The following is a 24,666-nucleotide window of genomic DNA, read 5'->3' on the forward strand; positions in this document are numbered from 1 at the left end:
AATTTAATTATCGGCATTTAGATGTTGATTTTTTTTTTTTATTTAACTTGTTGTTCAGGTATAATTAATAAACTGTAAGTAAGAAAGTTTTATTTGTATAACACATTTCAAGAAAAACATCACAAAGGGCTTCACAACAAAATGCTGAAAAACTGAAAAACAAAAAGTCTAAAAAAAATGAGTTTTTATCTGTTTTTGAAAGCGTTCATCAAACCCAAAGATCCCCAAGCTCAGAAGGAGTTTCAGAGTCTTGGAGCAACTGTTGCAAAAGCACTGTCTGCTTTAGTTTTCAGCCTTGGATGATACACAAGGACCTGATCACATGACCTCAGAGACCTCTGGGGACCTATGGGTGTAAATGTTCTCTGATGTATGCTGGTGTTTGTCCATGCAGAGATCTAAAGGTCATAATCACAATAACATGGACTCTCACATGCATCTCCCCAAACAGCAATTCTTAGTTTGTTAGCAAAAATTCAAATCAAACATCTAATATCTCTCACAGTGATTATACAGTTATAATTTTAGCAATAATTTCTCTGTGGTCAACTGTCCTTTGGTGTTGGATCAGGAAGGCCATCCAGTGCCAAATCAAACATGCAGAGATACCCCCTGTTACCCCTCGTGAAGAAGAGGGAGCAGCCGGAAGTAGCTTCATCTCAGTGGTTTCTTATTGCATAAACAGCACATTAATAAGTTAATACGTTAATAAGTCAGTGTTAATAATTTCTTGGTAATATAAAAGTTATTATTATAGTTCCACTACATGGCTCTTTGTGTGTGCTAAAGCGTAAAATCTATAACTATTTGGGTGGCTGTAACTCAGGTGGTAGAGCAGGTCATCTACTGATCGGAAGGTTGGTGGTTCAATTCCCGGCTTCCCCTAGTCTGCATGCCAAATATCCTTGGGCAAGATACTAACCCGAAATTGCTCTCCGATGCATTCATCGGAGTGTGAATGTCAGTTGTGCTTGTGTGAATGGGTGAATGCACAAGTTGTGTAAAGCGCTTTGAGTGCTCAGAAGAGTGGAAAAGCGCTATATAAGAACCAGTCCATTTACCATATTTTTCAATTAATTGCATTGTTAACGTCATGCCTGCTAAAATTGTCATAAAGACTACAACACATTAGTTGTTTACTTCAAAAAATTGTCAGTGTATTTTTTTTTCCAGACTGTTCGTCTGTACTTTAAAGTGTTTGGTTTAGTTAAATGGAATTTTTTAAAATAAAATAATTGTCCTTTAAAGTCAGGCAAGTTATTATCGACCTACGTGTCTGTGAAGGTTCTCAGTCATCCAGGTCATCGTAGTCAAAGGAGCTTGCAAAGAAAAGCGTCTGGACTTCTTTAAGTTGCTTGAAGCTGTTTCACCTCTCATCCGAGAAGCTTCTTCAGTTCTTTGACCTTTGACCTTAGAACTGAAGAAGCTTCTCGGATGAGAGGTGAAACGTCTTCAAGCAACTTAAAGAAGTCCAGACGCTTTTCTTTGCAAGCTCCTTTGATTATCGACCTACCAACCCCACTTCAGATCAGACAAAAGAAAGAGTGTGACACTCCGGCTTCAAATAAACTTCAACTTTGCAACTCTTTGTAATTAAAAAACAGCAATTAAAATGTGTGATTAAAAGTGTAAGTATAATTTTTTAAAAGTACCTTATAAGAGTCAAAGATGGGAGACTTCACGGGGATACGCTTGTCTATAGCGCCCTCTAGTGCCAGAAAAACGCAGCAAGGTGCGATTAATCGTAGTTTATTGTTCCCCCCAAGTGTGTTTGTGGTTTCAATGAGCACGTCCTGTGTATTTTTATAAATTCACGATGTTTTAGGGAAGCTGCTGTCTTAATGTCCTTGCGTGTCGTTCATGGGGGGGACTGGTGAGAGGGGCAGAGAGAGAAAGAGCTGTGGTGGCTAAAAAGTGAAAATGCACTGTGAACGGAGGAGTTCCTGGGAGGTTGGACTGAGCAGGCACCGGCTGCTCTGTGGACACTGCAGTCTGGCATACAGACTGAGGCAGAGCTGCAGGGAGGACGAGTCTCTGAGATCTTGACCGCACCGGAGCTTTGGTGAAAAGTTTGGGCAGCTGCTGAGCCCCTGAAGGCATCATGGTTGTGTCGGCGCGGAGCTGGGTGGCCAACGAAGGAGGGAAGTACTTCGTCCTGGTGGGGAAAGTTTTTGTCTGACATTTGAAAACCACCCATCTCCACTTAAATCTGTTAACTGACTCGTTAATATATCTGTTATTTATCTTTAACTTACACAATTCTCCAAGAACGCTCAAATGAATCTGTTGCTGCTCAGTTACTGTGTTTAGTACATGTTGTATCCATGCAGTCTGCTTGGCTATTGTAGGGCAGCTGTGGCCTGAACTCAGATACAGATGTGCACGAGACGTTTACAGGCAATTTCTTGTGCTGTTTGTGATGATGTGTTCCGTGTGTGTGTGTGTCTCTCTGCGTGTGTGTGGGGGTAGATTCTGTGGCTGGGAGTTAACACCTGGCTGTTCATCAGCACCTTCCTGCTCTACTTCACTGGACAGCAATACCACTACCTCTACAAGATGCTCGGGGTGAGACCTGATACATTTACATGCACTTTCTAGATGTGTTGTTTTGAACCAAGCTTAAAGAAGGAAACGGACCCTTTACTGAGCCCTTACATCAAACCCTTTCTTAGCTGCATATGTTTGATTAGACATAAACAGATTTTTCAAGATTTTTATTTTTGTACATCTTGTCATGTGAGACAGGAAAAACTCATCAGTGACCCTGAGGGTCATGATATTGTTGATGCCAGCTAACATTCACAAAAGAAAACTGAAAATAACAAGGTCACTCTTAATGATATAAGTAGCAGCTGTGTTTTTACCAGCTGTGAGAAACGTATAAGTGACTTTCGTCTTCTGAAATCACGCTTTTTCCTCTGCCCTGTCATTTCCACCATATCATTTGAGATTAGTTATAAATCATGTACCTTCATAAGGCCTACAAAGTGTAGCTCCATGATGTAGTGATTCACATATTTTGGCTGATAAGTGAAAAATCCCTGGTTCTTGTGAGTAAGGGAACCGCTGACAGTAGCTTTATTCAGTAGACCTACAGTGCTCTTCATAATTCCACAACTAAACAAGGTTGTGTGTGTGACTTTTACACTATTTTCTGCGAAAAATTTGATTCTTATTGTTGTTAAGGAAGAGATAAAAGCACCACGTGTATTGGCTTGTTATTGTGACCTCCAGAACCAGGCAGCAGGGACATGAGCTGGGTCAACCAGTCACACACACATAGAATCAGGTTTAGATTTTAATGCCTGCTCGCTCATGTGGTGTAATTTTTGTCACAAGGTCTCAATGGTGTCTCTGTGGGCGTGGGTGTGTGACTCTCGATGCATGCTTGTGTGAGTGAAAAAGTTCCTTGTCTTTGGAAATAATAATTGCAGTCATTACTTCTGCACCAGATCTGTGATTTTCTCCCCAAAATCACATTTTTTATGCAAATATAGCAAAAACAAAAGCACTCACCTGGATTCTGTGTTTAAAAATATATCAAATTGTGCTGAACAAACTCCAAACTGATAACTGAAATGTGCCAAGAACAAAGTTTAGCACATATAATACAGTACGAGTATTTGTAAATGAAGTTGTTAAAGCTAGTATGAAAAGCCAGCAGATGAAAAAAACAAAGGTAAAGCTGGAAGTGATAAAATTAGATGTGGCAGCGAGCAGCATGTGCGAGCTATTGCACTGCGTGTACAGTGGATAGCAAAGGGGAGAGAGGGGCAAGTGTGGGCACGCTGCTGGCTTGACTGAATGCCTTACCAGAGGGCTTAAGCTTATGTGTGTGTCTGCACGTGTACGTGTGTACATGCAAGACGGAGATGTATTTCGAAGGCAAACTGAATCCAGCTCAAACTTCATATATCCAACTTTTCTCCTTTACCTGTGTAAATCGGGTTTTGGGGATGTACAGAAAGCAGGGAGGATATCAGACCTCCTGCTTGGTTTTGGCGTCAGCTGTTCTTAGTAAGGTATGCTGAGTGAACGTGTGTGTGTGGGAAGTCTTTCAAAGGTGTAGGCGTCTGATTTATAAGCATGCTGGTCTTCCCCCATCATCTGCTATATGTAGATTTTAACTCTTGACCAGTTGTTTCACCACATTCTTATATTTCAGCATCTGTTGTACAGCACACTGTGACAGCTAATCACTTGAAACTGGTGACTGACCAGAAGCTGCTGCCGCCTTAAGGAATCACATTGTTTTAAGCGCACTTCCTATATTATGTTGCATCTCTTACAGCCATCACAAATCTTTACCGCTATTTAAATCCCCCATCCCTTCAAAGGCTGGACTCCAGTTTCAGACGCGCTCTCCGTCTTTGATCTGTGCTTACCTTCATCTCTCACACCAGTCATTTCAGTTTCTTGGGGATAATCAGAAGAGACGGCACCTGCAGCGCACGCTCAGGCTGCCAAGAAAGTGTTTAAATGTGCTGTGTTTACAAGATGCCAAAGGACGTCCGGCTTTTAAGCTTGAAAACAGCTTCAATTGTCGAGCTCTAAGATTAAGATTTGTAAAACCACATTACACAGCAGACGTCCCCCCTGTGTCGCTTCAGGTAAACTGTCCACTTGTCATCAACTTGTTAGGGGCCTCTACATAACCTGCTCTGTACTGAAAGGATGACAGACTGTAAAACTTGCAAGTGGTGGCAAAACAGTGGTGTAGTCAGAAGAGTCTTTGAGTGTATACTTAGAGAATAAACAGTGTTTTCCAGTCTTTTTAAATCTCTTTTTAAAGCCAAAAACTGGATGACTTTCAAAATAAATGAATGTCTTCCATTTAAAGACTAACAGACTCCTAAAGGGGTCCTTAGCTCTCTATTCTGAGAAAGACAAAGGTAGTTTTATCTAGCACTACGAGCTATTCAATTGGCCATGATTGAATAGCTGATATCTGAATGGGAATAATCAAAAATGTGCACCTTAATCCACCAGGCCACTTTACACCCACCAAATGAGGCCTAGTGTTGGCAACTTGCCTAACAATGTATGTGTGTGTGTGTGTGTCTGTGTGTGTGTGTGTCTTTCCCAGCTAGGATTGTGCATCAGCAGGGCATCTGCAACTGTGCTAAACCTGAACTGCAGCTTGGTGCTTTTGCCCATGTGCCGCTCTCTGGTGACCTTTGTACGAGGAACACGGATGGTAAGAAATACTACAGCTCGGATGGATCATTGGAGTTTTTAGGGACGGGAAGAAGAACTTCCAAGTGGGTTTGGTTGTATCAGTGAAAACAGGTTGTGGGGCTTATTCTGTAAAAGCGACTCATATATTGTAAAAGAACTGCTAAAAAATACAGAGGCAAATATGAATATAGAAACATAAAAGGATTGCAGTCTTGATTAGGGTAGAAGGAAGAGGATTAGTTGGTGTTTTCATTGAATCCCAGCCACGTGAATAATACTATTGTCTGTGTGACACACACACTGATGCAGATATCAAGCAGAAAGACACGCAGACTGCTGGACAAGTCCAAGACCTTTCATGTGGCGTGTGGCGTTGCCATCTGCATCTTTTCTGGTAAAAGCTGTCACTCGTCACCCTGCCTCATATTCATTCATGTATCACTGTGTGCCTGTCTGTGTTAGTCTGTGTGCTGAATGTGTACACATGAATCCATGCTAGCTCAGCATTTCTGCTGAACCAGCTGTGATGCTCTTCTTGCTGTTTGTGTTTCTTTTTACTGTCTACGTGTCCTGTGTGTATGTTATTCTTATGGGTCTCCTATGACATCATGGGAGCCTCAAGCAGCCGTGGGTCCAGTGGCTCTCTTCTTTGCAGGGGTCTTCCTCTTATTCATTCATATGTTTCTGGGAAGCCTGACCGGCATTGCTGTTTCTTATAGTTACTTGCATGTGTCACAAAAAGCTGAACCGCAGGTAAAGTTAGTGGTAAGCCACATGCTGTGAGCTTTCCTGCAGCAGAGATTCGGGCATTGTAAAAAGGTCCTGCCTCGCTCTAAATATCTGACTAATTAATGTGATTAATGGTGGTTGCGGAGACGAGCTGGCCAGACGATGATTGTCAAAATTATGCATTACTGATTACTGATAAAGTGATAAATAAGGCCATTCATTCATCAGCTGAGAGTGTTTAACCAATCAAACTGCGTTACTTGATTGCTTATTAAGCAGGTTCATCTCCATGGAAGAGAAAGGCTGATGTTCACCAGCTTACATTCATACATCAGCATGCTAACTTGCATTAAATAGAAACAGAATGCCTGTATTTTCTTCAGAGCACATTTTATCACGGCCCATATAACAGTTGGAGTGACATTTTACTTAAAACCAAAATGGTCAGAAAGAAGCAATCCATTATCTGGGGACTGGGAACGTCGGTTAAAATCTTCCATTCTGTGGTTTCACGGATATTCCAGCCTGGGTTGATCGGCTGAGATTTTGGCAGCAGAATGACAGAAATTAAAAAATTTTTAAAAAAAAAACTTCAAATGCTGGCATCTGTTCTTTGCCTGTAAACTTAAGTTCTTCTTTTATCTTCATCATCACTCACCTCTCAACTCATTAAACATTACTCAGCAGTTCCCTATGCATATGCGTCCCCCCGCCCCCAACCCCGGGGCAAAGTTCTCATGTGCTGAAAAACAAAACTCAGAGACAACAAATGACTACAAAGGGAGGCAGCGGGAGAGACAGACGGAGAGGAGGAGGAAAGAAAAGAGAGCAATAGAGGAGGCAGTGGGAGTGACGAAGGATGTGAGTAGGGAAAATAGGACCCTTGTGTCTCGTGATCACACCCTCTAATTCCATCAGCTGTTGAACAACTGCGTGGTTTGGCCATGATGTCAGCTAGGAGTGTGTGTCCTGTGTGTGTGTGTGTGTGTGTGTGCCAGCTAGTAAGTGGGGAGGTTGTTTTGCTGAGTTTTTGCTGAATAGACAAAGAAATGTTTGTATGAGTTTCTGACGGCAGTTCATTTGAACATGTATAATTAAGTGAGAGCGTGTCTGTTTGAAGTCTTGTATGTGTTTTAAATCAGCACAGTGTAACGTTTTGTTTCTCCTCTAGTTATGCACGTTTCTGCCCACCTGGTTAATGTTGTCAGATTCAGTGTGAGATACTCAGATGACTTTCCGGCTCTCAATTTGGCTCGCTACAGAGGAGAGGTGAGACTCAAGCACACCCCCCTGAACTCACCATCACAGTGACACGTCCCACCGCAAACCCTGTGCTTCCAGTTTCAAGACATGCTTGAAACCTGTTGTCTGACCACATCTGGAGCACATGAGCAAAACAGTCCTGCACACCTGGTCATTCACAATGTAAAACATCCACTAAAAGAAAACATGATTGCTGGATTGCCAGATGATTAACTGTCTTTTATATCAAAGCTTAAGCTACTGTTACATAATCAGAGAAGCATTCATTGTGAAGCACACCAATCTCTAAATCTGAAAGCATCAACCTGTTTGAGCAAGTGAGGGAAATATCCAAATATGTCCACACTTTTAGCCAAAGCTAGTCGTCTGGAGATTTTGTCTGCTGATTAGCTCACCTTCAAGAACATTCTAGAAAGTCACCAGCTAAAGTGGTGTGTTGGAAAGAAGCCTGCAGACAGTTTTCTCTCCAAAGCACAGACTTGGCTTCCTCTGTGAGATCAAAAACTCTTCATTGTTCCTCACAGAAACGGATGCAGAAGAGTGAACACAATTCTTATTTTCTGCTTTCTTTCCTAGGACCCCATGCTGATTATTCTGACCACAAGTAAGGACTACTCTTTGTCATGCACTATGGTACAGATTAGTGGCTTTAGAAAGAATAGGAAGTCATGTTGTGTTTTTGAAATAGCTTCAGTTTTTATATTAAATTAAATGGCAAATATTGCTTTAAACGTGTGAGCAGACAATTCCCTTATGTATTTGTATGTATGTTTGTGACCCCTAAGTACTTTGTTGGCTTTGTCTCCATTCTGTAACTGAGTTATTGTCTTTAGTCCCAGGAGTCACTGGTGTGCTGCTGGTCCTCATCCTCTTCCTGATGTTCATATCCTCCTCCTACTGTGTACGGTAGGCTAAATCAGATCACCATTATAATAGTCATCATAGTCTTTGTATTAATAGAAGCGAGGAAAGAACCCTCATAGACTTGATGAGCAACTGTAATTGGGATGAATTGGAGCCCGGCTCCACGTCTCCGTTCCTCGATACAAACATGATTTGTATTTATGTCTGTCTGTCAGACAGAAGGCGAGACATCAGTATCTCTGTGTTGTGTTTCTTCGCTTTTCTCTTTCTGTCTGAGCTCATGACTCATTTTGTGTTAGTCAAAGTGAAATGTAAGCTGGAGACCATGAGGAGGCACAATAACAGAAGGTTGTGGGAGAGAAAATCACAGCTCTGTCCTTATTCAGGTCATAGTGGGTCACTCACTATACGTGTATTAGTCTTCCGAACGGTCTCCCTGATTTCCTCGGTAATTGAACAGGGGATAAGAGGCTTTTCCAGACCACTTAAGGCTTTAGATAAGAATTTGGCTAAGTGGCTGGAGTGGTGGGATGATGGCGGCTGCACAGCAGAAGAATACCTGCTTAATGAGTCAGTGATCCACGGATATGAACTTACTTTAAAGTCTCCAAGGTTATTTATGTTTTACGGATTGCAGTACCTTCATGTCTGCTCCCTGTTGCCTTTAACATTAGAAAGTGTTGAGTTGTGAGAAGCTTTGCGTTACGATGCCCATGGAGGAGAAAATGTGTGCTCTATGATCTCATCTAACGACTTTGAAGAGAAGCCCACTTTTACAGCTTAATGTAAAAAAAAGAAAAAGTCACGGGCCACAGTGTTTAATTTATTTCAAGTGAGAATATGCATGAAATGAATTCCAAGATGCAATAATTTTATGTATTTATTTTTTGAAATGGAACTTTCCTCTCCAAAGATTCCTTCCACTTTCCCAGGAATGATAGATTGGGATAGCTTGAGTAATCTCTTCTAGCATCATTCCACTTCATGATCAAGTACAGTTAACTCAGAGAAACAACAGAGCTTTGTACTGCATGCCAGAGAGCGATACGTTGCTCTAATAGTTTCTCTTTTAAGTTCTTAAAAGAGATTTATGCTGTGTTTAGTTGTTGTTTCTGGAGAATGATTGACAGATTAAGCTATGTTTTGGTTAGTACAGAACCAGAAGAATCGTATGACATTGTTGGGTGTAACAGGATATCTTAGCCACGTTGTGTATATCTTAGTTACCATTTAAAAAGAGCTGCATTCGAAAAGGGAGAATACAGAGCTTGGTTGTTGTCTGCAGTGTTTATGGGGGGTTGTTCTGTGTAACGACCTCTTTACTGATCTTTGATGTTCTCCTCACTCAGGCTCTGAGCTGGGAGTCTGTACATCATGTCCTTAGTAAACTCTGATCGTCTTGTAATTTATTACAGCATGTCCAACTATGAGATCTTCTGGTACACACACAACCTCTTCATTGTTTTCTACGTCATCCTGATGATACACATGGTTGGGTAGGTAGCACTAACAGTGCATGTGGGTGTTTGGGTTTCCCCTCTACACTTATGCAACACACAGAGTCATTTCTTTTTCCAAGGAACTGAAAGTCTTTCAGGTGAAATTCAAATGCAGGTACTAGTCATCCCATTCAGCCAAGTGCTTGTTCGCGCCTGTTTGTTCTTCTGTGTGGTTGAACTGTCAGCCCCTAGTTTTCATTTTAAATCTATTTTGCCTGAGTAGTCGTAAAAGAGTGATGAGTAAATGTGCTAAAGTGTGACTGATGAAAACATTATGTTGTTTTCATCAGTGGAGCTCTAAAGTATCAGACCAACATAGAGGCACACCCCCCTGGTTGCTTCAGAGCCAACCAGAGCAGCACCGAGCAGCAGGGAGATGAACTGGACACGAGTGAAGAAGAGGAGAGGCGATGCAACGAGGACGCTCGCTTCCAGCCACATTATCCCCAGGTCAGAGTGTGTGTGTGTGTGTGTGTGTGTGTGTGTGTGTGTGTGTGTGTGTGTGTGTGTGTGTGTGTGTGTGTGTGTGTGTGAGTGGTCCAGGCATGTGTGTTATGAGCATATTTACATGTGTTTGTGTTTTGGTTTGAGTTGAAGGAAATGTTTGTTTAAGTCTTCGTCAGTGTTTTAGGGTTTGTGGTTGGGGCTTTTGGATGAATGCTGGGTATTTGGGAAGTGTTGGTAGGAGCTGGTCCCATTGAGCAGGGGTGTAATACTGCTAGGAAGGGGCTGCATCCTTTCTCTACATCAAGGCCTGTTTTTGTGTGTGTTTCCTCCTGCGTGTGTGATGATGTGTTTGCACTTGGTCGTTAAGCAACGAGCTGGTTCCATAAATCCCCCCTTAAGTACAGTTGTGCTCCCAGGGCTTTACTGAAGCTGCGAGCAATTAGTCTGTTACAGGTAACTGCCAACAGAAAGGAAGAGAAAAACCTCACACTGTGATATCAGTCGATTTAGTATTTATTCTTGTGAGCGTACTCTCTCTTTTCAGCTGGATTTGATTCAGACTCCTCGGGTTATTGTGATGGGGAGCAGGCTGATGGAATTACAAAGCTTTGATAGAAAATACCTGGTACACATTTCTGTACTAACATTCGCCGACTTAGATACATTCCCGAGGGAAAATTCGGCTGCTGTAGTTTGAATGGCCTTTATTATGCAAAGATTCCAGTCGCCAAGCCTCATGATTCAAGCCACTTTTCAAATACTGATACCACCAGAACAGCGGCAGCAGTCATTGGTTTGCTTACAGTGCTGCGCGAAAGTATTTGCCCCCTTTGTGGGAGTAAATACAAAATGCACTTTTTAAATAAAGACTTAACTGACTGGGCAAAATAAATGAAATCACTCTCTGCTTGTTAAATCGTGAATTAACTGCGATAAAGCAGAGTTTCTGGAAAGCTAGCCTCACTCAAGCCTGATAGCTCCCAGACCTGTTGAATCAAGAAATCACTTAAATACAGCCTGTCTGACAAAGTGAAGTAAAGTGAAAGATTTTAAAAAATGACACATCATGTCATGATCTTAAGAATCTCAAGATAAACAGCAAAGTCACTGATATCTTTCAGTCTGGAAAGAATTACAAAGCAATTTCTAAGATTTTGAGAGTCCAGAGAACCACAGTGGGAGCCATTATCTACAAAAAGACCAAACAAAGTTGGAACCAACAAAACTTTTTCTTTCTGTAGTCCACTCGTTTCAGTAACCAAGAACTGTGCTGGATCATGAGCCACATGAGCTATTAAGTCATTGATTTTTCAGATCTTTCCTTTTATGTGACAGTGTTGGGGTCACACCAGAGTAACTGCTGAGATCTTGTAACATAGTGACATCGCAAAAAAAATAAACTCAGGAGAGCAACACACATGACATAAAGCTGTCTTTGTGAAACTGCTTTCATTATCTATCCCATATGCCTGGTTTGTGCTGTGTTGTTTCTGTAGACGTGGCTGTGGGTGTCTGGTCCTCTCTGTCTCTACTGTGTGGAGCGTTTCTACCGCTACATCCAGAGCCGTGACCCTGTTACCATAGTGACAGTCATCAGGCACCCTTGTGATGTCGTGGAGTTGCGCATGCTGAAAAAGAACTTCAAAGCTCGACCTGGACAGGTGAGTTGGTCAAATATCCGCTGCTTTTTGGAGAGAAGGGAAATTCCACTCGTTTGATTCATCTGATGATTTCTTTCTCTCGACATACCCCCTCTCTAATCCCCCCGTCCTCCTTCTTTTACATCCTGCTGGCTCTCTGCGACTTCCCGTCCTCCTCTTTTTTCTCAGCATATTCTTCTTAACTGCCCAGGTGTCTCCTCATTTGAGAACCATCCCTTCACGCTCACAATGGTAAGACCTACTGCAGCCCGCTTTAACGCATTCCTCTGTCGTGACACAGTGCAAGCACACATATATTCTGTATACACATGTGAATGCAGATGTTTATTAGTAGATACTCAACACACCCTCTGCTGATGACTGGCACTTGACTGACACCTGGGCTGTGCAGTAATATTGTGTTTCACGCTGTGTATTGATGCTTACGGGATTAGTTCAGATTCCATGATACAGTAGGAGAAGATAAAGAAATCCCTGTATGCTCGCACAGCAGGAAGGGATGGAATCATTTACACACAAACACACACACACACACACACACACACACGCAGCCACATACAAAACCCACTGATTCCCACAAAGGAGCACAATAACTGTGCATGCCTATGCCTGGTGTGTTATAGAGCTTTGAGGAGGAGGGTAGAGAATCACTCTGACAGAGAGCAGACAGACCCCTGAGGCTAGTAACACTGTCTGCCAACAGGAAGGCCGTGCGTGTGTGTGTCCATCAATGTGTGTGTGTGTGTGTAGATTGTTAAATTTAGTGAAAAGAGCTATAGCTATGTATTGTATATGTGCTGACCCATGTGTTTGTGTGTATGCCAGTTTTTCTTGTGTTAGCTGCACGTGTCTCTGTGTGTTAACGTGTGTGTTTGTATTTTGAGTAACTGTCAGCCCTTTAACTCCTCACAGTGTCCCACAGAGAACAAGGAAACTTTGGGCATCCATCTGCGAGTTGTGGGAGACTGGACTGGTGGGCTCACACATACACACACACACACACAGAGAAAAGAGTGACACACAGTTTCTATTCCCTATCAAAGCTGACAGGATGGAAGCTGTTTTGTTTTGTTCTCTCTGCTGAGGACACATTTCTGAAGAGCTGCATTCTGATGTGTGTAATCATCCCCTGTTTTTTTCTCCTTGTGTGTGTGAGTGAGTGTGTGCAAGACTCCTTCTTTACCTCAAGGCCAAGATTGTTCCCACAGGTTCATCATCTTCCTAGATGACACATTAGTTAATGGAGTTCAAGAATGTTAAAAATGGCAAGAATGCAGTTTTTACCATTCTTGAACTCCATTAACTAATAAAACCAGAACGAGGACTTGATGTCATTTGGACACAGTATGTGCAGTCTGTTCAGGAAAAGGGACTGGTTACCATGCAGCCAACTTTAAGGAAATATCTTTTAGTGGAAGTTCTGGCTAAAACACTTACTGTCCTTTCCACTTGCTTTGGTACACACCCTAATACACACCAAGGGAAGTTAATCATCCTGGATGACAGGATGAAATGAGAAGGACAGAAATGATGTACTGAAAGGGCCTACATCTCTGCATGGTAACGATATCTGTACTTTTAGTTGCATTGCTCATGACCAGTGTTGGGACATATATCACATATAGATACTGTTGCTAGATTTATTTTGAAGCAGCTCCATATAAGGTTTTTCTAAGCATTTTGATCTTTTGAGCACAAGCTTCTCCCTCAGCCTTTTTGTCCCGCATCAGCGTATTTTTGTTTGTTTATCTTGTATCCTCCAACTCTGCATTTTTTTCTGGTTATATTTAATATCATAAAAGGATGACTGATGGGGCTTTGTACTGATATGTGGCATATGTGAGGTTACGTTGCAGTCATTAGTTGTTTCTGAAATTTAGGCACGCCGAGGATAAACACTAACGTGATGCAATGAGTACTGCAGCTCATTAGTCCTGACATGGAGTACATGAGTAATTCGATTTTTAACCTCCCCGGGTATGTGTGTGTCAACATCTGAAAACGGTCTATAATGGGAACAAGAACAAAATCAGAAATGTATTTTCATTTTCAGTACTTATGATCAGTGACAGATGACACTGCCTGTCACTTTTCAGCATTCCAGTAGGCCAATCAGCACCATTCATTCAGAGTAAAAATTACAACTAACTAAATAAAAGACAAATGAACCATATTCAGAGCAACAGCAGACTCATAAATAATTTCTAGAAATATATGCTTGTCTGATTGTTCACTTGAGAATTCCCCACAAAGGTGAGATGTGCATATTTTTTTTTAACTTGTTGAATTGCAGCTTTGCACCAGGACTGCTGACTGCCACATCCTGCAGCTATAAAGTGTGTTTTTGAGTGGAAAGATCAGTACTGACATTCATGAGTTAGGACCTGTAGCCTATGATGCTGGAAATGTGTTACAGGCCAATTAATTTTCAAAAATTTATGAACTCTTACTGGGAATTTATGCTTCAGTAGGAAATTCATGCCGTAGCTACTTTGTAACTGCAAACACTTCTAAAACCCTATAACCCTACCTGCAACCTAATCTGACGTGCAACTCCTTGGAAATGTAAGAACACGTCACCTTGACGCAGCCTGCAACTTAAACTAACAACTATTGCAACCATTGATTCCTCTTGTCCATTTCTGCCTTCTTTTTCTCAGTTTTTGAATAAATCGGAGAAAGAATAAGGATATTAGTGCATTACAAGGAATAATAATCATAGCATCAATATAAGGGTTTCAAGGGACTCGAAGGGACAGGATGAGGAGGTCGGACAATTTAGAGGGCGTCAGAATAGAGCTGCTGCTCCTGCACATCGAAAAGAGTCTGCTGAGTTAGTTGAGGGATCTGACTAGGATGCTTCCTGGACGCCTCCCAGGTGAGGTATTTGTAGTATGTCCTAGTGAGAGGAGACCCCTGGGGCAGAACCAGGACTCGCTGGAGAGATTACATCTCACAGCTGGCGTGGAAACAATTCTGTGTCACCCTGGATGAGCTGCAGGAGGCTGAGGTGATGCAAGTCTGGGATTCTCTGCTCAGACTCATGCCCCTGCAACTTGGACCCAGATAAGCAGTAGAAAATGAATAGATGGAAGTTACATTGACAGAAGCATTATGTATCTAAATATTCTAATAGGCTTGAGAGTATATGTGATCATTAGGAGATCCCTCTGGTTTTTTCACAAATCACACCATGCCTGAAACGATCTCCTCTCCTCTGTCCTCAGAACGATTCACACAGCTGCTGCTTCCTGAGCCAAGGATAGACATGGAGATCCTTCCCATGGCCCAAAAGAGGAGATACCCCAAGTACGTTTCTGTGTGTGTCTGCTTAAATAATGTGGCTGACTTGATTTCTCATGAAGGCTCAGAATCCCAGAATGGCTGAAGGTTTCAACCTTTTGACCTCTGACTCAGTGCTCTTCCTGCTCTGTGTTTGATAGACAGTCAGATGAGTTAAACAAACCATCAAAGGCCCAAACCCCCTTGGTCTCCTGTGTTGGAACAAATTTCATTTTTAAAAAAATAATGGAATATATTTTGACCATGAATATAAATATTTCAGAAGTGTTACAGATTCCTGTATTCATGATTATGTGACAGTAATGGCAAACCTCACAAACCACACCTCATATGGATGGCCCTCATGTTATTTATCTTTTACGTAGTTTCATGTGTAATATCTTCTCAGTATTCTGTGTTACATTGAGTTAAGTTTGTGTCTAATTTTTTGTGTGTGTATTCTTGATCACACAAGAGAGCGAGCAGCTGTTGTGGAGATATTTATGTATTTGGGGGATTGCTGTCTATTTGTCAGTTCACACACACCAGAGCACAGACAGACAGACAGACAGACAGACAGACACACACACACACAACTGCACCCAGACTAGGATTTCAAATGCAGGATGTTTATGTGTGTTTGACCCAAGGGAGAAATATAATTGCATATGTGTATATTTATCTTGGTAGCTTCTCAGCCAACGATCTTTTGTTTTCTTTGTGTTGTTGTTTTTTTTGTCCACATTGTATGTTCAGAGTTTATGTTGATGGGCCATTTGGAGGTCCGTCAGAAGAGGTATTCAACTATGATGTCAGTCTTTGTGTTGCCGGCGGAATAGGAGTCACCCCGTTCGCCTGTGTGCTGCGGGCGCTGCTGTGAGTTCTTACAAAAATATATTATATGCTTATAAATTATGCACAGACTGGGCATTTATCAATGGACTTCTTCCTTCCTTCCTGCTGTACACCTAGTGATGGCTGGATGGGTTTCAGGTTGCAGAGGTTGTATTTTGTGTGGGTCTGCAAGGAACTCCAGTCGTTTTACTGGTTCGCAGAGCTGCTGTGTGCTCTGCATCACAAGGTCAGGACAAACTCTGGCTGTTAGAACCTTCATGTTATATGAATCATGCTGGAATTAAATGGCAAGCTATAATTCAAGTTTTCTAAATGTTTGTGGCATTCGGCAGACGAAGGTCAGAGGTGTATGTGTCTGTGAGACAGCAGAAGTTGTAGACTTGAGCAAAAAGCCTCTGTTTTTTGTTTGCTGGGTTTCACACAGTCTTGAGGCTGTTTGTAGTCTCGCCTCTGCTTCTGTATTTCAGAAAAATCTAGAAAATAAATGCTGCATTTATATCCTGTATCGTACTTTATGAATGAAATCAAATACACATAAGCAACACTACAAACCATGTTTTTCATTTAGCTCTGGAACGAAAACAGACCGGACTACTTTAATCTGAAACTGTATATCAGTCAACCAGACAGCTTGCAGGTAATTGTGGCACACACACACACACACACACACACACACACACACACACACACACACACACACACACACACACACACACACACACATATCAGTGTTTCTCTTTGCTAATCTTGTAATTTTATTGTATTTCATTGTCACTTGCTCTTCTCGGTTTATCTTTTGTTAGATTTTAAGAACTCCACCCACTAGAGGGCGGTGCTTTACAAACAGAGAGAAGCTACAGCGCACAGTTTAAAGTGTATCTGTTGCATGTTTTCCAGACTGTTCCATTAAAGCAAACGCTTTTGTTCTTTTAGGCGATGTAACAGCCAACCAATATAGAAAAAAAATAATTCTGTTATATTAGTTTATCGAAAACATTTTGAGGAGTTTTGAACGTATTCGTGCGACTCTCGCGGTGGACGTCTGATTACGAAGTTTACGTCAGTCGGACCCAACCGGACCCTTGCTTATTTTAAACTGTCCGGAGCCTCGAGTCCTCTGGGGTCCTCTCTGGTCCGAGCACCTACTTCATTCATTTTTTTAAATTTTGTGACCTCGGTGACTTGTCCACCGAGAATTTACATTACCGTATAGAAACTAAGCGTGCGGCCCGAGCGGCGAGCTTCAAAGACGTATAACAGGAAGTAGTTAGCCGTCGATTCTGAAGCTAGCCGTGTCCGCTACGGGACATACAATGGACTTATTGACATAAATATACATTACAAATAGGCATAACGTCACAATGACCGTCTTCTGTTTTTGTATGGCATACGCCGAATCCACGCTATCTCCTCGTTAGTATAGTGGTTAGTATCCCCGCCTGTCACGCGGGAGACCGGGGTTCGATTCCCCGACGGGGAGACGAAGTCTTTTTATCCGTTTAGCATCACACAACATCGCTGGGTGTTCCCATCAGCCTTGGGGTTACTCAAAAATGTTTGGCACATTATTCATTGCTTTTCTCAAAAATAACAGGATACATTATTTAACTACTTAGCCAAGAAAGTAATTTGTTAAACTACTCTTTACATTACTGTGGACTGTGGTTGTTGCTGTCCCGGACGCAGATTGCATTTGAATTGCCCTTTTTTGCAATAAAAATAAAATAAATGTCCAAAAGCTCCAAATTTCCAACTGTGTTAAGGTTCACCAAACCAGCCAGTTTATTGGTTGATTCCCATTTCATTTACATTCACCTTTTTGTGACTAAATTTCCTTTGCTCTACTAACAGTAGACTGACACAGCTATGTCCAGCACTGGTGGCCCTTAAATTAGATACCACATTCTTTTAGCCTCTAGGAGAAAACAGGAGAAAAAAACAGACTTTTTCACTTTTTTGATTTAGAGAGATGTACACTTTATCTGATAGAAGTCTCAAACAAAAAATGTTTCTCATAAACAGTATAAATGTTTCTTTGTTATGTTTTTTTTCTGTAGTAGTAATAGCATTAACTTTATGTAACATATAATGCAAATGTGAATTCAAAGCATCCTAGTTTTTTATGCTTTTTTTGCAGAGCATGTCTGAGGAGAAGTACCGCCCACTCACATCAAGGATGCAGATTGGTCGGCCCAGGTGGAAGTTACTCTTTGATGAAATTGGAAAATCCAACAAACAGTGAGTACAGTGGGACTATCCAGTGAGTCTCATAGCTGTAGAAACGTGTGTGTATAACATTGTTGTTAAAATTGATTTCTCTGTGGTTTCAGTAAACGTGTTGGTGTTTTCTGCTGCGGACCGAAGGGCATCTCCAGGACTCTCCACCGACTGTGTAACTCACCTCAATACAATGGAACAACATTCGAATTCAACAAAGAGTCGTTCAGCTGATTAAACTTTAGAGCTGGTGCTACACTGTCAGGGCATATCAGTAGAAGTCATCTACTTTGGGGTAGATGGCTTCTCATTCAATCATGGGAAAAGTTTTTAGTTAAATTAAAGTTCTTAGTACCTTTGGACAATCATGGTTGCTTAAAAAAATCTTGGATGGATTTTCATTTGATATAAATACTGACTGTAAAGTTAAATAATGATAGACTATTTATATTCAATCTCTGTACATGTTTTCTAAAGGTCTGGCACATCGAAACAGCCTGTTGGGTGCTTTAAATAAGCTTCGACTTTGGTTTGTGACCCAATCAACATGTGAGAAAAGCTTGGAGTCTCCCGAAGCTTCTGTATCATCCCTGCCCTGTTGCACCCCTCTGTGGAGTAAAATTGCATTCTCATGTTGGAGTCGAGTGTGAGGAAAAAGGTGTGACTCACCGTGATCTTATCACAGTATTAAGAGACTTAAGAGCCAAGCCCCCACCTAGTTCTAAATATCCAAAATATATGGATATCTTCTACATCCAGAATCAACTGGCCCAACATTTGTTTTGTCAGCATCTAAAATATACTGCTCACACATTCTTAATTCTTGCTTATTACCAAGTTGTAATTACCCTGGATTTGTCGATGAACGCTGACTAAATGATGATCACATTCTTCAAATACAGTGCTTAACAAATTTATTAGACATTAAACCACTAAAACTGATTTCTCTGTTCGGGTAATTAAGTGTAATTTGGTATCGTACTCAAATAATAATATTAATAATGTGCTTTACTATTTTTTCATACTTTTGTAAAGCAGTAAACCTGAAAATGAATGGATAATAACAATAATTATATTTTAGCATTAAAGGTATTTCTATTAAAGAACATGTGCATACTGGTGAATCAACTATTACAGCAACATAAAAATGATTTTAGTAATTACCAGTACTGTTAATTTAGGGCAACTGTGGGCTAAATTTACACTGGGGCGATGGTCGAAGAAAATTGTCAAGCAGTGTATGTTTAGCATGCATATTAGATTTAAACGCTCAGAAAAGGGGGCAAGGATTTTAGGTCCCCGCAGAATGTTACGGGTCAGTATGTTTCTCTCACTGTGGAAGGATTTGTAGACAGCCCGGAGGGAAGTGTGACATTTGACAAACCTAAGAGGCAGAAAAAAGTATTACAACACTTATCTCAGAGTCTGAGGCAGTGTGGTTTAAAAATGGGCACACGATGATGCAGTCTTTACACACCACTACACCTCAAGCTTTTTTTTTACTTTTTTTTTTGTTGCTTACTTTATTTATATTGTTTAAAATAAATGTACAATTTGACATGTCAAGGTTCTGCAGGATTTTGGCAATCTTTACTGAGTCTACTCACAGGTATATAACGGAAGCATATTTCAGGTTATGATGATTTACTGGTTTACTTTAGTATTTGTCATGTTTAAAACCTCTGATTTTTTTTTTTGAATGCCACAAACTGGAGACTGGAGGTTTCTACAAAGAATAAACATCTTGATTTTTTTCTGATCAACTGAGTAAACGTTGTAATTATAATTTGAAATTTTTGACATTTATCTAAATCTTTAAGATCAACTTTCTTTTTTGGCACAAGTATGAAATAAATGGTTTATATTTATTACATCTTTATTAAATGTACTGTTTTCAATCATTGAGTGATTTAGTTTTACATTTATTTATAATTGAAACTACAGTCGTAATGACCACTCAAACATCGCACTGCAGTGCAGTAACTGAACAGCCCAGTCAATCAGCATTACATGCAGATTTCTGCCACCATGCTGTAAAATACACAATCTCCTAGTTATTTTTAAAAGTGATTATCAACATTATTGCATAAAAAATAGGCAGCAAATTTGCATCAAGTTGGATTTTTAATGAAGCATGTACAAACTCGTGATTCATCTTTGTAAGCACTGTAACAACTACAGTTAATTTGCTTGTGAGAGGATTGCAAGAAAAACTGCATGCTGTCTTTTAGCATCAGTTCAAATACACACATTAGCACATTAGAAATGTAGTCATTGTTTTCTCTGAAATCATATTTTTAACCACTCAAACTAAACTCACAACAGTGGTTAATGTACATTTTTTACATTTATTGCATATTTCACAAAACCCTGGAAGTTAAAACTACATCAGAAAAACTACTTTGAGCCTTATTTCCTCAAGGAATCCCAAAATAATTTTTCTATTCCGAATGTGTGCCGACTGAATGCAAAACATTTTAAGGTGATCCTCCTAGCGGCAGCTCCCTGCTGTTTGCTCATAGTCTCTTTTTAAATGGTCTCAAATCTTAAAGGGTTGGTTCACCTGTCCCCATCACGCTAATACAAAGGAGGTTGCTTCTTGTTGTCTACCCTAATTAGATTAGACAAATCCTGCAAACCCATGTAAAGTTATTTTTAAAACCTGTAACTGTCTGCACGGACAGCTATGTTGCTAACATATCAGTGATTTATCAGTGCTATCACCACTACCCACTTCCTTTCTGTTGATTCCATAGTAGATACCTGCAAGACACTGAGGTGTAAATATGTTTTTTCTTGTTTGGATGAACTGTATTTTCCTTTTTTTAAAAAGTTGCTTCACTGGCTCATCTGTACATGACTATATTTTAAAAAACATAATCAGATTCTTGTTTTTAATTGGCTTCATAACCATCACAGGGTTGTGCAGTACCTGTGTTACAGAGTGGTCTGATATGAAGATGATCCTTCCTCTGAGCTGCTATGCAGTAATGGCTGTTTCTCCCCGTAGCTTGATGCTCTCTTCTTCCTCTGATTGCGCTTCCATTTCCGTCTTGCAAAAACAATGATTACTGCGATGATTGCAGCAATCAGAGCTCCCAGAATCCCGGCACCCACGAGCCACTGCCAGATCTGTTGTGCCTGCTGGAGGTAGGGGTTCAGGAACTCTTGAACAAACCTCTGACCTATGGTGAGACAGATAGGATAGGACAGTAAAGCTTAAAGAAAAGGCCATTTAGGAGATATGTTTACAGTTATGCACTGACCTGGGTCCAACAGATAGGCATATTCATATCCAAGAGCCTTATTGGACAGGAAATAATCTCCGTTTCTATAAAGAGGCAGGAAGGGAACCATATAATAGCCATCATTGTGACCAATAGGGGCATTGGTGCGTGGGTAGCTGTTTCGTGGAGGCTGGTGGTTCCTGAGCCAGCGCTCATAGATACTAATGAAGAGAAGAAGTGAATAAGAAGAGAAAAGGGACAGAAAGAAAAACCTACATGAAAAAATTGAATATATATCATGATTCTACATGATATGCAACTTTTCATCCTTACATCTTCTCTAGGTCTCGCTACTTTTATCTTTCTCACTGCATTACACCCAGTGTGTGCAGTTTACCTTTTGCAAATAATATGGGCGGATAAGTGTTACTATACCTGTCAATGAAAGCATGATGTAGCAGGAATATTGGGTCATTAGCTGAACCCTGTACTGATGACATGGAACCGTTCATGAACATATGCAAGGCGTTGTGCAAGGTGCTCTGACCTGACACGGCCATACCCGTCTGTGGACTTGCAAAACCTGCAGAAGGTGCATGATACAGGAATGGCAACAATGTTTACACAGGAAGATAACACTCAGGGATGAATTTAGTAGTAAATAGTTTGTAGGTTTATATGAGAAAAATGTTTGTGCAGAGAAAAACGTGAGCTTGGTGGAACAAAAATGAGAAGGAACTGAGATATATTACGACTTAAAAGTCTTACAGCTCGCCTGTGCGACCAAAAAATGTAATTTATTATAATTAATTTCAAAAGTTCTCTGAGACAACGGGGGAATCATTTTCATATTAAATACATTTGAAGTTTTAACAGAATTGATGTCCTGATGAAAGAATGTCCTCTTTCACACCTCGTTCAAATGCACTTGATATAATTTAATTCAGGACTCAGCTTAAGGGGCAGCCTGTGATTTACAACAAAACTGGAAGCATATCTAATGATATAACGTGTGCAGGATGTGTTAAACTCCAACAATAAATACATAAAATAACTAGCAGGTTTTAGTGTCGATGTCTGCATTAGAGTTTGCAATTCCTTGTACACACACTGGTTTGTATCTACCTTTTGTGTTTCCAATGTGCCAGTGCTCATTCACAAGCTTAGTAAGATTAAGCTGAACTTTGGTGATTAAACATGAAAGAAGAGAGGACTAACACAAATGTATGTGCATGTCTGCCTCTCACTCCTACCCTCTAGGACATTTCTAAAGCTCATGTTGGCAAATCGGTCCATGGGTCCTGTCTCGTACTCGGGGAGGCCCACAGCGAACTCCACATCATCTGAATTGGGAAGTCGTTGCACACGATTGGTATCATGGTTGCCGGGATTACGTAACAATGGACCCTCCCCCGTGGCATTACATAATGCTTCTCGGCTGTTATACTCCTCTGACTGGGTGCAGATAACCTATACAAATGTATAAATGCAAAAGTGTAAACATACATGTTTCTCGGGCTGTTATAGCTCACAAACCTGCAGGCCTCCATAAGGCTTTAATATGGCTTTCTTACAAATAGTAAATGGGCATTAATAGGCATTAGTGAAAACTAATGGAACTCTCTGAGTATTCAGAACAATGCTGCTTTCAAAAATCACAACTTTAAAATAAAAATCTCTCAAATAGTTGGATTAACAGGATGAACCAACTTAATCCTGTGGGCTTGTTTTTACAAGAAAATGAACTTTCAGTGAGTTAATGTATAAAAACTGTTTAAAGGACCACATATAATCAAATATGGGTATTTCCATTCTAAGACACACTGAAACCCAGGGCATGAGGATCAATTTTTCTTACCTTCCATGATGAGAAGACAGAGGCAGTGCTGATGAGGTTGGGATTAAGGGAGTTGCGTCCACCCATCAAGGCATCGGTACACACGTCACAGGTCTGGGAGTTCCTCCAGTCCCAGTATGGGATGGTGAAATTAAAATCTCCTGTTAGCTTCCTGATCTCATTCTCCCAGTGAAGCAGGAAGACTCTGTGCCAGGGCAGAAATGCTGCAGATTCATGAGCAAAATCAATATCTTGCCATACATTCCCTGGTCCTCCCAGGAGGGCATCTCGGGACACATAGTAGTGCATCCACACAAAAAGGTCATAGGTGTTGATGTCAGAGAACATGGGGTTCTCGCCATTTTCTCCCATCTGTGCCCTTGTGCCAGTGGCGATGACATAGTCACGATTGATGGTGTTTTTACCCAGGTTCAGATAGGAGATGAACTTCTGCTGTTCAGCAGTCGACATAGTTAGGATGTTCCTGCGCACTGATTCCCTGTACTCAGCACAGTTTGAACCCCAGTAACCAAACCTACACTCGCCACAGTTAAAACCTCCATAGTTTCCAGCACAGCGGCACGTCCGGTTGAAGAAAGCTAAAGGCCAACGCTCTCTGTCATCGATCCCACTGTGAGGGTACTGGGGTCCATGTGGCTCGTCTGAAATGACCACGTCTGTGCAGAAACCGCGGCCTGACAGGGCACCGCAGGCTGAGCCATCTCCATCCCACAATGGACAGCACTCTTTGGTCCGCAGTCCTTCTGAAGTGGCACAAGGGCGAGGAAACTGGCTTACACAAGCCCCAATCAGCTGTAAGAAAACTAAAGACATACACAGTCTTCTCATGGTGAAAAGTCAAAGGCACTCCACTCAGGGGGAATATAAATTCTTGTTAAAAGTGTGAGAACCTCTTGTCCTCACAGAAGGTTAGGGAGAGCAAAAAGCAGCACCAGCAAATAGATTCACTTACAAAAAGTTACTTCCAGTTAAGCAGAGAAATACAGGCTCACACATTTCCAACTTTTGCTGTTTCCCCCCCTTTTTTTCTGTTTTGTAATATCTACTCCTCTAACCTACCATCTAACTAGCTACCAAACCTCCCTCAACCCTTACACTCATACACCCAGCCAACAGCCCCTTGTTCTCTGCCTACTCATTGAGCTGTTTTAGGGGGCTGTCCTCTGAAAAGTGTGTGATCTCACGCAGCATCACATGCTCAGGATAATATTCTTATTTCACTTTGTCTAGAGACCAGCTGACCTCTACTCCACTTCACCTCGGGCAGAAATGTCTGGTGTGTGTGTGTGTGTGTGTGTGTGTGTGTGTGTGTGTGTGTGTGTGTGTGTGTGTGTGTGTGTGTGTGTGTGTGTGTGTGTGTGTACAGTACTCCCCTCCCTTGGGCAAAGCCTCTCCGGGAATTTATGCATGATCCGATGTGCTACAGAAACGTGTGACAGCAAGGAGCAGAAGTTGAGGAGGTGGGAGAGCGATACCGGACAGTGTATTAATGAAAAGCCAGGCTTGAATTTAAATATTAAGACAGTGTGTTAGGATGGGATGAGTTTGTGCTTCTACTTGGTCTTTTTATGATGTTAAAGAAAGCA

The 24,666-nt window shown here is 41.2% G+C and overlaps 2 protein-coding genes and 1 non-coding gene across 5 annotated transcripts; 2 read left to right on the forward strand and 1 right to left on the reverse strand.

Annotated features, from left to right (window-relative positions):
- The first annotated feature begins 1,766 nt into the window (after positions 1–1,766).
- Positions 1,767–19,075, forward strand: nox4 (NADPH oxidase 4). 3 transcript variants are annotated; one of them, XM_085379297.1, is made up of 18 exons: positions 1,767–2,158; positions 2,470–2,565; positions 5,087–5,197; positions 5,488–5,572; positions 7,079–7,176; positions 7,747–7,774; positions 8,004–8,076; positions 9,450–9,530; positions 9,824–9,983; positions 11,477–11,641; positions 11,810–11,872; positions 12,554–12,614; positions 14,869–14,950; positions 15,680–15,799; positions 15,896–16,004; positions 16,347–16,415; positions 17,916–18,016; positions 18,109–19,075. In XM_085379297.1, exons 1-18 carry the CDS (start codon positions 2,102–2,104, stop codon positions 18,227–18,229), a joined length of 1,680 nt encoding a protein of 559 aa, XP_085235423.1. In that variant the 5' UTR covers positions 1,767–2,101; the 3' UTR covers positions 18,230–19,075. The 3 variants fall into 3 exon arrangements, with proteins under 3 accessions (XP_085235423.1, XP_085235424.1, XP_085235425.1); XM_085379299.1 differs by having other exon boundaries at positions 2,116–2,158; positions 5,091–5,197; XM_085379298.1 differs by lacking the exon at positions 9,450–9,530.
- Positions 17,187–17,258, forward strand: trnad-guc (transfer RNA aspartic acid (anticodon GUC)). Its single transcript has one exon. It is a non-coding gene; the product is annotated as a tRNA-Asp (tRNA).
- A 1,043-nt stretch (positions 19,076–20,118) lies between the features above and the next one.
- tyr (tyrosinase) lies at positions 20,119–24,230 on the reverse strand. The gene is made up of 5 exons (XM_085379300.1): positions 23,081–24,230; positions 22,476–22,692; positions 21,658–21,805; positions 21,262–21,443; positions 20,119–21,180 (listed from the first exon to the last, which is right to left on the reverse strand). Exons 1-5 carry the CDS (start codon positions 23,906–23,908, stop codon positions 20,933–20,935), a joined length of 1,623 nt encoding a protein of 540 aa, XP_085235426.1. The 5' UTR covers positions 23,909–24,230; the 3' UTR covers positions 20,119–20,932.
- Between the last annotated feature and the right edge of the window lie 436 nt (positions 24,231–24,666).

Source organism: Rhamphochromis longiceps, linkage group LG14 (genome assembly GCF_057381845.1).
Source record: "Rhamphochromis longiceps isolate RC_006_pf linkage group LG14, R_longiceps_female_GT1.1, whole genome shotgun sequence".
NCBI lineage: Eukaryota > Metazoa > Chordata > Actinopteri > Cichliformes > Cichlidae > Rhamphochromis > Rhamphochromis longiceps.

Excerpts from the sequence above, each read along its gene's own strand:
- nox4 (XM_085379297.1), top strand. The coding sequence starts at position 2,102 with ATGGTTGTGTCGGCGCGGAGCTGGGTGGCCAACGAAGGAGGGAAGTAC. Across the intron at positions 7,775-8,003 it reads GCTGATTATTCTGACCACAA|TCCCAGGAGTCACTGGTGTG; the intron begins GTAAGGACTACT and ends TATTGTCTTTAG. Across the intron at positions 16,416-17,915 it reads GTCAACCAGACAGCTTGCAG|AGCATGTCTGAGGAGAAGTA; the intron begins GTAATTGTGGCA and ends CTTTTTTTGCAG.
- tyr (XM_085379300.1), bottom strand. The coding sequence starts at position 23,908 with ATGAGAAGACTGTGTATGTCTTTAGTTTTCTTACAGCTGATTGGGGCT. Across the intron at positions 21,806-22,475 it reads CTTTAGAAATGTCCTAGAGG|GTTTTGCAAGTCCACAGACG; the intron begins GTAGGAGTGAGA and ends CACCTTCTGCAG. Across the intron at positions 21,181-21,261 it reads TGCCTATCTGTTGGACCCAG|GTCAGAGGTTTGTTCAAGAG; the intron begins GTCAGTGCATAA and ends GTCTCACCATAG.